The sequence below is a fragment of the Myotis brandtii genome, unplaced genomic scaffold, assembly GCF_000412655.1.
Source record: "Myotis brandtii unplaced genomic scaffold, ASM41265v1 scaffold191, whole genome shotgun sequence".
NCBI lineage: Eukaryota > Metazoa > Chordata > Mammalia > Chiroptera > Vespertilionidae > Myotis > Myotis brandtii.
The window spans coordinates 4,525,059-4,540,302 of record NW_005357115.1 but is presented as its reverse complement, the minus strand read 5'-3'; the positions used below and the strand labels follow the sequence as shown (position 1 = coordinate 4,540,302).

At 39.4% G+C, this 15,244-nt stretch overlaps 1 protein-coding gene across 1 annotated transcript in view; it reads left to right on the top strand.

The window, feature by feature from the left end:
- Nucleotides 1-10,795, top strand: part of LRPPRC (leucine-rich pentatricopeptide repeat containing) — a 74,902-nt gene extending 64,107 nt beyond the window's left edge. Inside the window, 7 exon segments of the mRNA XM_014538461.1 lie at nt 638-842; nt 2,320-2,459; nt 2,614-2,729; nt 5,110-5,184; nt 6,841-6,925; nt 8,439-8,646; nt 9,890-10,795. Of these exon segments, the coding sequence (XP_014393947.1) occupies nt 638-842; nt 2,320-2,459; nt 2,614-2,729; nt 5,110-5,184; nt 6,841-6,925; nt 8,439-8,611 (794 nt within the window). The 3' untranslated portion in view covers nt 8,612-8,646; nt 9,890-10,795.
- The last annotated feature ends 4,449 nt before the right edge of the window (nt 10,796-15,244 follow it).

Genomic DNA, 15,244 nt, shown 5'->3' with positions numbered 1-15,244 from the left:
AAACTTCTGTGGCTATATCTATGGGAATCTGGTGAGTTTTATTTTCTTAGAAAAATGAGTGCAAGAAACTATCTACAAGATATTGTAGTGTAAAATAAGTCTGCTAGTGTGAAAGTTGAATGTTTCAGTTTGGCTGCTTTTGCATGATTGATCCTGTTTGGACTAGAAAAAGATACTGTTTTCAAGAAAGAATCTTTGGAATATTAGAAGATTTGATAATCATCTAATCTTTGAGCATAATAAAGTGTGGGAAAGTATAAATATAGTAGAAATTACGTATTTTTGGAAATTTTAATTTTTAAAATTCTTATTTATATTTCTCTGAACTTGTTAACTTCCTTGAAATTAGTCACTAAATGTTTTCCCAGAATGGTACCCACATTCTTTCAATAGCATTTGTATTTTCTGTGACTTAAAGAAGACATTTCTTTGGTCTCTATCTTATAGGTAGTCAAATAAATTGTCATTTTTTAGGTTTTTTATAAAGTGTTAATATTTTCTGTAATCTAGGATAAATTATTCATAGCTTTTTGTCTATAGCCATTTGGTGTTTATATTTAAAAGCTGGTTTTCAAAGTGCATTAAAGTCATTATGGTTAATATAAGAAAAACTCTGTCACCTGGTCTTCTATTGTAGAGGCTCTAACAATGCTAAAGACGGCCTTGGATCAGGGGCAGACACCTTCTAAGATAGCAGTGACCCGCCTGATTCAGGCGTGTGCTTTGAAGGGTGATTTAGAAAGCATACAAGCAATTCAGAAGATGGTAAATGGACTCGAAGAGTTGATTGGTCTTTCAAATATGGTTTTCATCAATAACATTGCTTTGGCACAAATAAAGAAGTGAGTATTTTCAAGCTTTCTTTTTCTCCTTCAGATGCTGGGAGGAGCATTACCTCTAATACTACCTTTTAAAACTTTTTAAAGCTATTAGAAACCATATCAACTGAAGAGGAAATATTGACGCCAGTTGCTGATCATTCTCTAACTGTTTGGGAATTCTGTATTATACATTATGAAATGTGTGTTAGCTTTAAATTAAATCAGAATAAAGAACATTTATCAAATTCGTAAAATGTGTTTCACAGTTGCTGACTGTTCTCATTCATACAGACCAGGCCCTTGTGGAAACACGTTGTTACAGAAGTGAAAAATGAATTCATTGATTGCCAGCAACACTGAGGGTGACAGTCTACTAGAACATTGTGAAATAGAAGGCCCAGCAAGCTTGTTAGAAATAGGAGTTTCTCTTTTCCCACCCTCCTACCATCCACCCTGTCATTACAGCTCCACAAAAAAAGGAGGGATATAGAGGTGATTCTCTTACCACCAATTCTAGATTCCTTGTGAGAATCACCACTGTAGAAAGAAGTAACTTGATTTTTATTAACTTTCTCAAGTTCAAAATTCATGAGGATAATTATGGAATTGACCTCTTCAGGCCTTCAGAAAAAAATGTTCTTTAGTAGTTAATCTTACATATATTTAATGGGTTATGATACTAAAATGTAACGTTTGTGTATTTTAGATGTTTTCTTTTTTGTTTCTATATCTTTGGGCGAAGACGTTGTGTTTTGTTTTCCCTTTTAAAACTATTTCCCCAATAGAACTTTAAACTTTTCCTTTAATGAGAAAATGTGATTTTGTTAAGTTCAAGGAAATTATCCAAGTAAGAGCAGATGAATTTTTAAATGTTATCATATAAACACAGTTTTATATGATGTGGAGAATATGTTTTTATTTACTAGTGAATAATTTTTCTAACTAAGACCTGTAAGAAAAATTTATTGTAATGGGTGTTCATTTTTAGTTAGAGAATTCTTATGTTTTAGGTAATAATTTCAACATAAAATTATTTGGAGTGCCATAACTGTAAAGTAGCAACTAAAGAGAACCTTACCCAAAAAGTTATAAAGATAATTCTTTTACTGTAACTTGTTAAATAAGGCTATGTAATTGAATTTTTAATGTAAAGTGTGAAGATACTTTTTTCTGATAATTTTCGTATAAATTGAATATTTTTCAAATGTTCTATAATACCTGACAGAAAAAAAATCATGGTGACTATGGGTTGAGAGATTTGAAAGTACACCTTTTAAAGACATCATCAGCATCTTTAAGAATACTGAGATGATACATATTAACTTTACTTTATGCAGTAGTGACCATTGTAGATAATACAGCCAAAGTTGTAGCACTTACACAAGCTTTTATTTTATATCCAAAGAGCTACAAAATCAAATTAAATATTTAAGATACAATTTTTTAAGTTATAATGCTTGTATATATAGTAGTTTGATTTTGTCTCTATCTTTTACAGCAATAACATAGATGTTGCAATAGAAAACATTGAAAATATGCTTACTTCAGGGAATCAAACCATGGAAACCCAGTATTTTGGCTTGGCATACTTATTCAGAAAAGTAATAGAGGAGCAGTTGGATCCAGCACTTGAAAAGAGTAAGTTAGCTGTGTTTTTTGCTTTTATAAAAAGAACAAAAAACAAGCACACACACACAAAACAGAACCACATTTTCTCTCTAGTGAGGCTGGACCACATTTCTTTGGTGGATGGTTTAAATGAAAGATTTTTCTTCCCTGTCATTTTTTTCAGTAAGCATCATGGCAGAGAGATTGGCCAATCAGTTTGCAGTATACAAACCTGTCACCGACCTTTTCCTTCAGCTTGTGGATTCGGGCAAGGTGGATGATGCCAGAGCCCTCCTACAGGTAATGACCCACCACACATGGAGCAGTGGGGCTGATGGCTCGTGAGAAGTAAATTGAGAAATTACTTGACACAAGTGTGTGGTAGAATATTAGAATGGAATTGTAGTGCTAGCACATTTAAGTTCATTGTGAGTCAAGGTTGCACGATAAGGACTGGATTGTGAATTGTGGGATGCTGTGCCAAATCAGATTGGAAATGTCCTTAGATTTTAGGGGGGAGGGGGCAGAGGGAAGACTTGTTTTGATGAAATGATTTAAAGACAAATGTTTCTCTACAGATAGGTAACAATTCCTTTGATTTCCTACTTTAATTTCTCTAATGCTCTAAATACTGTGCATCACCATGGCAACACAGTTTGCAAACAAAAAGTAGGAAATGTTTGCTTTTCAAGTACCGCTTCTCACTTGAACACTCAAACATGTTCATGCCTTATTCAAGGTTTATTAAGAGTTGCATTTGCTTTCTATTCACTTGTGTGTCGCAGACACATTAAACGACAAATGCAGGTCTCTGTGGCCCACACTCTCAGTTAAATTAGCAATCCTCAGGGAAGGGGACAGCGGCATTCCTGCTATTTTAGCAGCACTAAATATAAAGCTGCTCCAAGTGGGAAACAGTGGGTGATCGGAGCTGCCACTGGCAATGTACACAAACAGGCACCACTGCGGAGCCCCTTCCCAGCAGGCGGCAGTCAAACAGTCACCGTGATCCTGCCAACGGCGGTGTTTGTGTAGACACCCTGTGTTAGATTGAGGCCTGGGGCCGATTTCTGATAGTAAATGATATTATATTCACTTACATTTTTAAGTAATAGAGAGGGATGATAGAACTACCCATTTACCTGAGCTCTCGTTCCATCCTTAAAGTTCATCTAGTTTGACAGTAGAATCCAAGCCATTTTTAAGAGGTATGCCTGAGAAATATCTCTGTTAACAGTTTTGTAAAAAGTGTAAGTTGGCACTGTCTCTACGGCTTTTGTACTTCTTTTTCTGGCCAGAGAGAAATTCCAGTTGATTGAAAATTCTATTGTTTGGTTTGGTTTCTTTACCTTAAAAAAACAACAACAACAAAAAACAACAACAAAATAGAAAAGGAAGTTTATGATAGGGATTTCAGGAATTTTTTAATCTTCCTGCCTTTAATATTTCAGGTTCTCTCTTGAAAGAAATAAACTCGAATGCTTTATCTTTGTGTGTACATTTCTCAGTGTACCTACTAGGGGTATTTGCATATCTAATTATACATGTGGTAGTATTTGTTCAATTTTAACACATTATTTTGATGGTTCTTTAGAAGGGTGGCATTTGTTATTTCCTCTACCAGCTTGTTCTGAGCCAGAATCTTTCAAGGCTGACAGCACCTGGGGTGGGAGCCTGCTGCCCTCGGAGCTGCATTCAGCCACAGCGGCCTGCCTAGCAGCTCTTCGTGACCGCTGAGTGTTAGGCAACAACAGCAGTCTTTTTGTTTTCATCCCTTCAGTAGACTGAGGTTTCAAATGATAAAGCCTTTACCCATCCTTTACCTGCTTGTCAAACAGTAAAAGATTATACTTACTGTGCCGAAGAATACTTTATTCACAGATGTCGAAAACATCAGTTTATAATGTAAATGTTCTGTGTGTCCCCAAAAGTTCTTTTTATACTATTCGTTTTAGTATTGACAATGTTTTAAAGCTTTGAAAGAGGATGAGCTTTTAGAAACTTACAGAATGACATCTACGAAGAGTGTAAACTAAAATATTGTCTTGCCATATTTGATTTTACTGTTGCATCTAAGATTGGGTAGACACTTGATTTATCTGGTCTGTCATATAAACTTTTCTTTTTAGTGTAACTTTTGTCTCTCTCAAGCACTGGCTGTCGCAATGAAAGCCTTTTATAAAATAGAGAGATTGAAATCAGTCCTTTTGTATGCATAAGTGTAGGTAATTATACTTTAAAGAGAACTTGCTTTGTACATTTTAATTTTTATAAAGAAACGAGCAGTTATCTCCCTGACACCTTATTAAATGTATAATTAACCTTATGATCCCTAGCTCACTTGTGAATGCTTGGCAGTATAATTGGAGAGGAGTAGTGTTTCTTTTTTTCCTCTTTCTTTGCAGTCCTAAACCTTATTCTGTGGTTTGTTGAAGCACTAGTTTAATTTTTCCCTTGTCTTTTTAAACAAACTTTTATACTTGCAATCCCAAGGGTAGCAATCACAAAAGCTTGACATGGTTCTTTTTTCTTGCCTTAAAAATATTGGTCGACTACTAGGCCCTCCTATTAGTAATGATACATTACTGTATTATTGTGAACTTTCTTAATTGGAAATAATTGCCTTGGTCTGCTTGTTTATCAGAAACCTTCACTTACTGAGTAATGTTTCAATTTTTAGAGATGTGGTGCAATTGCCGAGCAAACCCCAATTTTCGTGGTGTTCTTTATGAGGAGTTCTCGGAGGCCAGGAAAGGTACTATGCTTAACTTGCTGAATAGTCAATGATGCTATAAGCCAGTCTTGTTGCTGCAGGGCCTGATCTAAAAACACTGAAGATCGAAGACTTTACTTGTCTGTACTTCTTTACATTTTTAAATGTTGATAGATGCCCTAACCGGTTTGACTCGGTGAATAGAACATTGGCCTGCGGACTGAGGGGCCCTGGGTTCAATTCCGGTCAAGGGCATGTACCTTGGTTGCGGGTACATCCCCAGTGGGAGGTGTGCAGGAGGCAGCTGATCGATGTTTCTCTCTCATCGATGTTTCTGGCTCTCTATCCCTCTCCCTTCCTCTCTGTAAAAAATCAATAAAATATATATTTAAATGTTGATAGAAAGTTGGTGTGGCTCCTTAGTTGAACTGGAAACGCAAAACAGGTTCATGCAGTGAATGCTGTATGCACATAGTTATGCATTAGGAGCCCCCAGGAAGGGTCCAGAGAAACAGGAGATAAAAATCCTGTTGCTTAGGTCACTTGGTACATGTAACAGTGTGCAGAAACATTCCCTTCATCACAGACCATTTTTAACCATCTGGTAGGTTCGCCATTAGGCCTTAAAACCGGTATGTGCCAAAAATTATTCTCAATTTGTGCACTTACCTTATGTGCACTAAAAGATTCATGCATGGTGCGTAGAACAGAACCAAGTCCTATTTTTTATTTTAAAAAAAAGAATAGCTCTGGCTGGTTTGGCTAAGTGGATAGAGCGTCGGCCTGCGGACTGGACTAAAGAGTCCCAGGTTCGATTCCGGTCAAGGGCATGTACCTTGGTTGCGGCACATCCCCAGTAGGGAGTGTGCAGGAGGCAGCTGAATCGATGTTTCTCTCATATGTTTCTAACTCTCTATCCCTCTCCCTTCCTCTCTGTAAAAAGTCATGAAATATATTTTAAAAAATAAATAAAAGCATATTTCAAAAAAAATTATTTAGATCTGATTTTACCTGTTGAGCACCAGGAACCCCATTCTTAGTTTATTTAGGCACATTATGAAGTTTCAGATTGAGTGCCAATTATAATGTTTGTTTTATTGTGAAACATTTAGGTTGTCTCCAGTCTGGAAGGTCTAAGACTTCCTTAATTTCTACACACTTCCCTCCTACCTCTCCCTCTGCCCCCCCGCATCCCCCCCCCCCACACACACACTTAAAAAAACTTTTTTTGCCTAATTGCAAAGTTTTTGGTATATTTTTATTGAATTCAGAGAGAGAGGGAGAGGAAGGGAGATACAGAAAATCATTGATGAGAGAGAATCATTGATTAGCTGCCTCCTGCACACCCCATCTTGGGGATCAAGCCTGCAACCTGGGCTTGTGCCCTGACCGGGAATTGAACCATGGCCTCCTGGTTCATAGGCCGATGCTTAACCACTGAGCTATGCCAGCCAGGCGATGTTGCTTTTTTTTTTTTTTTACAAATTTAAGCTAGCAAATAAAATTACAACTTGCTTATTATAATACTTGCTTTCTTGCAGTGGTCTGGAACTGAACCCAGCCTGTATACAGAAGGGAAATAGTCCATTAAATTGAGTAGGCAGTTCTGTTGTAATTATTGTCAAGATTTTGTGATTTAATGTTTATATATCAGTGTTTTATTTCACAGTTCTTCTGACTTCTCTTTTAATATCCTAGGCACCAATATTGAGATCTTTAGTAGAACTGATTCCTGAATTAATTGAAAAAGAAGAAGTATATACTTCCATCATGAAAAGCTGTGGTAATTAGTTTATTCTGACTATATTATTTAAGTGATTTAAATAATTGTAATATAGTCAACTAAGTTGGTCTGTAGCTCAAGGTAGAAATCATAAATATCAGATAATTATATAAATAATTTACTTAGCTTTAGAATATGTTTAAAAACTATGAGAAAAATATGAAATTATTCATATACCTTTAACATAAAAACAGGTATCACTGAGCATCTTCAGAGAGGCCCTGTGTGTTGAGTGGGATCCCGGGCTCCTGGGAAGTCTTGGGAGTCCACTTGGGTTTACATACTGGGAACCAATCCAATCTCCCCAAGGCCCTGCCACCTGAAACACTGCATGAGATAGGTACATACTCGAGACTACCACTTGCCTTGCCTTCTTGCTCCTTCAGTACCCTCCTTGCCTACCGAGGCCTTTGAAATAACAGGCCCTTTACTAAAAATGGGCTCCAAAGTTTTACCTTAAGTCACAGTTGAAATTCCTGTCTTTCAGGCAGTTTCCTGATTGCCTACCCATCACATATGAGAGGGAATCAGTCTAAAGTTTCCTCAGTAATCAAAATACACGGTAGCATTTCTGAGTTTTGATCACCTACCCATCTGCCAACCACTGATTTGCTCACTTGAGGCAGGAGGTAAATAAATAACTGCTCTTTTGATTTTATCGTTGGCAGGACAAGAGATTACAATCAGAATTAGTAAATTGGTTCTCTGGTTTTCCACCCTTGTCAGGAGAACATGAAGTATTTTAAAACAGCTATAATCATAAGCCTTCTCAAAGTTCCATTGGCAGATATTCAATAATAACTAAGTAACATGAAAGAGGGTCAGACAACACCAAACTATTAAATTGTGTCATCCCACTTGGGAGAAGCAGGGAGATCAGGAAGTGGTGAGAGGAAGGTCGAGTTTCTGAGCGGCTTTCTGGAAGATGAGCCCTTGGCATGGCAGGGAAAGAATTGACACAGGAAACTGAGTCCACCCAACCTACAAAGATCTGTTCAAACCCAGTGAGAGCTGGTGTGTCATCACCCTCGCTCCCTTTTCGGTTGATTCCTAAACTTCTCGTGTCCATTCTGGAGGCCCTCCCTGGTGCTGCCACCGTTGGGGTTGTTTATAGAACATTAGTGTAGGGTAAGGGGGTTGTTAGGTGCTTAGATGTTAACACTTACCAGCAGTTAATAGCAGAGCCCCTGTAATCTTAGCAGTAAACGTAAAAAGAAAACTGCAAATCAGCCAAGGTGGAGAGCCAGCTAAACCTACTAGTAGCTCCTGGGCTGCTCCCTCACCCACTTAAGTGAAATAGTACATGCACACGCACACACTCCATGAGTGAGAGGTGTGGGGAAGGAGTGAGGGTGCTTGTAGATTCTGAATGTGGCTTTTGCTAAGGTAGTTAAGTGTTAATTTGGGATAAAGCGATCCAGGTAGGAAGACAGGAGTCCCTCTAGAGCTAAGTGTTTTGGGGAAAGAGGAAAATAGGTTGTCTTTTATCTGTGACTAATATCTCTTTCTTCAGGCGTGGACAAAGATGTCTCATCTGCCAAAGCACTGTATGAAAATTTGACTGCAAAGAAGATAAAATTGGATGATCTGTTTCTAAAACGTTATGCAGTTTTGCTGAAGAATGCTGGAGAGCCTGTCCCTTTCCCTGAGCCCCCTGAAAGCTTTGAATTTTATGCAAAGCAGTGAATGCTGGAGAGCCTGTCCCTTTCCCTGAGCCCCCTGTGAGTATTTAAGAGAAAAAAGTCACCTTTACAGATTTATGAACACTTCACAATAATGTGTAAAAAAAAAAAATAAGTTGAATACTTAATTACATGAGGATTAGATCTCTGTGGAAAACCTCAGGGGAGGGTTTCAGGAACTGAACTTTCATGCGTTGGGCATGGGCTGTGGGAGATGTAACCCTCTGGGAGTGAGTTTTAAAATACAAGGTCAGTTTCAGACCTTCAACTAAAGTTATGAATTTATCAAATGTCCTTGGGGTGGTTTTCTCATTATTTCAACTTGAAATAGCATTTCATAACCTATATTCCAATAGCTGAGGGTTTTATAGAACTGTTAATTGCTTATTCAGTTTAAATAAGTTTGTTTTTATTTCTTCACTTAGGACATTTTTTAGAGCTATAATTGACATTATATTAGGTTCACGTATACAATGTAATTATATGATACTTGTATGTATTGCAAAATGACACTACAATAAGTTCAGTTAATATCCATCACCATACATAGTAACAACATTTTTTTCTTGTAATGAGAACTTTTGAAGAACCACTCTGCTAGCTACTTTTACATATGCAGTACGGTATCATTAACTAAAAAGCACCATGCTGTATATTACATCCCCATGACTTACTGGCTCTATAGCTGGAAATGTGTTCCCTTTGACCCCCCTTCACACATTTCATCCCCCACCTCTCCTCGGGCAACCACCAGTCTTCTCTAGATGAGCTCTGTTTTGTGTTTTGTTAGAGTCTATATATAAGTGAGATTTTATTGTATTTATCTTTTTCTGTCTCACTTCTCTTACTATAATGCCTCCAGGGTGCATCTATGTTGTTGCAAATGGCAAGATTTCATTCTTCTTTATGGTTGAATAATATTCCACTGGTGTGTATAGCACATCTTTTTTATCCATCCATTCGTTGATGGACATTTAAGTTGTTTCCATGCTTTGGCTATTGTTTTTGTTGTTCTGTTTAGGTGCAGTATTTCTTTTTATTGTGTCATTGAACTGAAAGTCACACACCATGTTTATTTCAAACACCACAATTGTCCATACCCAGGTACCTACACACACACGCTCACACAAGCTCCTGGTGCCAGCGTTTACTCTGAATCTGGGGCTGGTGATTTCATGAAACAAAGTGTTGCCAGTTTGCAGTACTTTGTGATTTTTAAGTTTTGTGCCATCACCTCTTGCTAGTAAATCTTACCTTCCCTTCCTTTTTATCTCCTCAACAGGAAAGCTTTGAATTTTATGCAAAGCAGCTAAAGGAATTAAGGGAGACCCCTTTGTGAAGCAAGCACGCACTACTTTGTTTTTTTGTGTATTTGTGATTCTGTGTCGAAAATGTTATTTTTTAAATGTATTTGAGAGTACAAAAATAAATAAATGAAAAGTTAATCTGTTTATGTGCTTGTATTTATTGGTAATATGGGATATGATATGTACATCTTATTGACAATAGCTGTGTGCACTTGGTCACCAGACTTTTTTGGGTTTGCCTACAACATAAATCTATGGCATTTTCTTAGAGGTTCATGTATGAAGCCCTGCATAATTTTCCAGTTTTGTAAAATGTTGGCGCTAGAAGATGTCTTACCAGCCATTAAACCCAGTGCTCATTATCCAGTGAAGCAGAATCAAAGAGACTGTTGCTTGCCCTTGGTCGGGGTACTATTTGCCAATGCCTAGAGGTTCCTCACCATGCGTTCCCTCTACCACAATAGCTCCCATGAGCCTCTGCTCATAGAATTCTCCAAAACTGAGTCTGAGTCCTGACTAATCATGACATAGAGCAAGGCACTTCCTCTCATCCTGGTTTCAGGAATTGTCAGCACAAAATACCACTACACTGAGCCTCTTATTTCTACTCAGATCCTATAACTATGTGATTTAATATACGAAGGAGTGGAATCTTGGTGTACATTCAGTTTTTTCAAAGTTATCTCCAAATTGGCTTTCATGCCCTTTAATATCTACATTGTAAATAGGTACTATAAAAGAATGTACGGTGGTAGTCAGTTTGCCATTACAGAGGTATGAGGATTGAAAATGTTTCATTTGAGAGTTACCCCCTTTTTGTTATATTCCTTATCTATTTGAAATCAGTGACCACTTACCTGCTTCCCACTGTTTACGTGTGTGTGTGTGGTCCTTCACCACCTTCATGGAGGGGGGGGGGGGGGGGGGGGGGGTGGTGCCCCTGCCTTGGGGAAATAACTTGGCCTGCTGTTTGTGCTGCTAACCTGTCTTATGGGACCAGCCATCCTGCATCTAGAGCCGCCAGATTGCTTGAGAGGGTGGGATGATGGAGAAGAGCCAAGAAATAAATGTTATTATGACATTGGCCATATTCTTCATCTTTGTAGTTAGACCTGAGGAACCATGAGACCTAGGGACTTAATGAAACTTGCCTTTGTGACTCGGGTGCAGGACCGGCACGTGTTGTGGTTATGATATTGCCGGATTTGCCATGAGCATCCCTCTAGTGATTCCACTGAAGCAGGCCTTATTTTTTGCAGTTATGCTAATAGTTGAGTTCAGTTGTATTAATGTTCCTTAGTAGAGGTCTCTCAAATGAGGCATAACCCTGGGGCATAATCTGGACTTCGCTGTCAACAGTACAATCTCAATCGCATGAAGTGACTCCAAGCCAACTTTGTGTATTGACTGGTGAAATGTGGGTGTAGTGCAGAGGAAATGGGCACGAATCTTAACCTAGCGTTCTAAACAGCTAATTGAATGTATTACATGATTAACAAAGAACTGTCATATCTTTAGCACTGGCTTTCCCTTTTGAATGTAAATATTTAAAGTTTAATAATTGTACATTCTAGGTGGGCTTATAAATGGATGCTTTCTAAATATCTACTAGTGAAATTGAAATGAATGGAAATACAGAGTAAACACAGTTATAGCAACGCTCAATAATATGTTTTAGATTCAAATTATAAGCAAACAGCTAGTTCTAAAAAGTACACGTCATTGTAGACTTTTGGAAACTATAGTGTGGTTTATATGTAACAGCATCCGTGTATTTGAACCTAATATAATTTTAACGTGAAACTCTTTTAATAAATTGTATTCCAGATTTTAGCCATTTCAAAGACTTTACTCTTAAAATTTTAAATTAAAAATTGTGTGATGGCCTCTTGTTACCAGAATCTCCTGGGTGTACAGTGTGTGGAGAACCGGTGAAGTCATTGTTCGTCTGTTAAGATAGCTGATTTGAGATCCCTGCGGTACAGAGTTGGCAAGAATTAGTAGAGTTGGATATAATTAAAGGATTTTACCTTTAATTGTCAGAAGAGCAGGAGCGTTTTACAGACATAGTGACTCAGGTCCCCTCTACACGGGCTGTCTTCAGCACACTGTTCTTCTGCTTCACCCTCCTATTCCTTTCTCCTGAATGCTTACTAGGCCGGCATCACTGTCACCTTTCTGCCACTTTCTCTGGCCATCCAGTATATTAATTATTCTCTCACCATCCAGTATATTAATTATTCTCTTTCCAGGGCTCCCAAAGCCACTGAAAAACACACAGGTTGTGGACTCCCTGCGGACCAGCTCTTTGCTTCATGTCTATATCCCCAGGCCAAACACAATCCTGGCTTTGAGTTCACAGAAAAGCAAGTTGCCATAGTCGGTTCTGTGGGCTCTTCACATCTAACATTGAACATGTCACCATGTGCCAGGCACCCCTCTTGCCTGATATTCATGGTGAGAAAACAAGGGCTTACAGAGTTAATATGCCCAGAATCACAGCCATATATCACATGTTAGTACTCTGACTAGTCATTTAGTTGCTATGAGAATACACAAAAACAACCACAAAACAAAAAAAAAACAAGCACTCCAGCTAAAAGTAAAATTGGAATCTCTAAGAATATTCTAATTTAAAAAACACAAAAACCTTTTCACGTTAGTACAAGCGTTCCCAGTCTCTGGACAGCTTACACTGTGAGGCTATTTTCTTCAATTTAATCAAATACCCGTTGCCTGGCATAATCGCCATGTTTGCAAATTCCAGTAAATTATTAAGCAAGCTATATATATCGCAAATTGTTCTTCCCGGTGCGATTTATTTCTCAAGTCTCCAATGACTGACTGCACACTTTTTCTCATGTCTTTGAGCACAATTTTCATTTAATATTTGTTTTTCTGGCAAACCAATATTTGTAGAGTTTTTATAAGTGAAAGCAACATTCCTGAAGTATGATGGAACTCAGAGCTGCAGGGGGTACAAAATCATGGTAATTTATTGCTTTGCTGTTATAGTCGTGCACGCGAGTGTTTCCATTAGAAATGTATCCTGCAGACTTTACTAAGCCCACATTATGTAGCCTCAGTACAAATAAAAGAAATGGCTGCATTAGCAAATTCAAAATAGCCACTTATCTTTTTCTTCTTTGCATGAAGAAAAGAAACATCATTGTGTCCAGGTAGAGCAAAAACACGATCTGGACAGTGGTCTGATCCCACCCATGCTTAGAGTTCTTTTGAAAGGAGTATGTGCACCAGCCCTGCCCCAGGTGTGCACTTGCTGAAATTCTCCTCATTATTTACTTGTTTTTGTCATTTCCTCCCCAAGAGCATGAGTTCCTCCGAGAGCTCTGCAAGCCCATCAGTTAGAGCCGGGCACTGGTGGGTGCCCAGGAAGCATCGCTGAGTGAATCAATGGACGCACAACACCTGCCTCCCATCCAAGTCTGTTCTTTCTGAGATGCATGGTTGGTGTGCATTGGGGGGTTTTCTCACCCACTTGTTTTCATTAGATCAAAGACGCCACTTTGTAGCTCAGAGCTTAGATAGTGGGGTTGAGGCCCAAGAAGTTCTTTAAAACCTGTGTTCTCACATGTAAACATTTTCAAGTTTGCAGCAAGGAGGAGGAGGAGAGCTCTCAGGTATGTGATGGAAATCAGGATAGCCTCGGGCTGAGCGAGCACAGTGCAAGAGTGGCATCAACACCAGAAAACTTATTTTTAACAGTTTGGGGAAAGAAGGAATACTTCCAATTTTACAAAAAGACAGACCATCATACCAACAATAAATGTGAGCACTATTACCAGAAAGCTGAGAAGTGTTAACCAGCCGTTGGGTTGCTGTGTGTTTGAAAATCTCAACCCACCACTTGAAACATTAGTGTTTTAATTATTAGCTGCTAACACCACATGCTCCGCTGTTCCTGGCCTGCCAGCCGAAAATGGGCTGTGCTCCATCTGCCCGCCTTCCCGCAGCAGCTGCCTCAGGCAGCCCGTGTGATAGGGACGCTGCTCTATACCTGGCCCCTTTAAAGGAAGAATCAATCATTCAAAAACAAATGGCAGATGACTTGAGATTTGAATGATAAGGGTTGTGTGTGTTTTTTTCCAGGCATGAGCAGTAGATATATTTTCCAAATAAGCACAGGCCAACCAGCAAGTCGCTTCCTCACCCACATCCGAGCCCTTGCTCCTTCCTGGGAGCCTCTGGTGCCCGAGGGACAGTGGCACAGGTGGCTGAGCTGAACCCCTCTGCTAAGTGACTCACTTGAGTCTCAGTAGAACCCCAAGCCCCAGGTCTGTAGTTAACATTTGGATTTGGTGTACATTTAAATAGCGCTGCTGCTGGCTGCTTAATCTGCGATCAAAACCAGAAGAAAAGCGGGAGAAAGAAAAAAGCAAATGCAAGCTCTACCTCTGTGAGCCTGACCAGGGGACTAGCTCGACCCAGGGCAAGATTATGTCTTAACTAATCCTTATAGGAACCAGAACAGTTAAATCCCATCAGGAAATATTCGAGTCAATACAGGTAATTATTTTCTGCTTAATTAAAATATCCCCGTCAATAGCATAACTTGAAGTTGGGGAGGTTTAAAATGCAAATTTCAAAAGCATTCCCTTTTGATCAAGGGTCTGCAGACTAGAGCCTGGGGCCAAATCCAGCAGGCGGCCTGTTCGGGTAAATAATGTTTCATTGGAACGCAGCCCACCACCCATGCTTTAGAGTGGTCTGCGGTGGCTTTCACATTGCAACAACAGAGTTGAGTAGTTGCGACAGAGACTATGGCCACAAAGCCTAAAATATTTGCTCTCTGACTCTTACCAGGAAAAGTTTGCAATCCCTGCTCTTGATCATGACACGTAAGCAGATCTCTACCCCTTGCGACGCAGGGAGGGCTGACTGAACTGCGTGTGCCTCTAGAGCACTGGCTCTCCCTGGCCTCACCTGCCCTGGGAAGCAGTTTTTAAAAACAGACATTGGAATCCGAATTGCTGGGGGTGGATCCACACTGGCATTTGTTAGAGCTCCAGGGCAGGGAACCAGGGTGGTTTTTTTTTTGGAGTTTCTCCATCTCTGCTGCCCTTGCACTTGGCCCCTTGCCCTGCACACCAGAGCCCCCCAAGCTATGGCAGCCTCCGCAGGCTGAGTGGCTGTACTTCTCACAGGGACAGATGGTGGGCCTCTGGCTGTCCACCCTCTCTGCACATTGGAATCACTGGGGAGTTAAAGAAAAAACCCAAGGTCCTCTTCCTCCTTCTCCCTCTTCATTTAGGCCTAAAACCATTAGGTGACCAGTGTAGTGGGGGTGGGGGTGGAAGGGCTGTGGTATG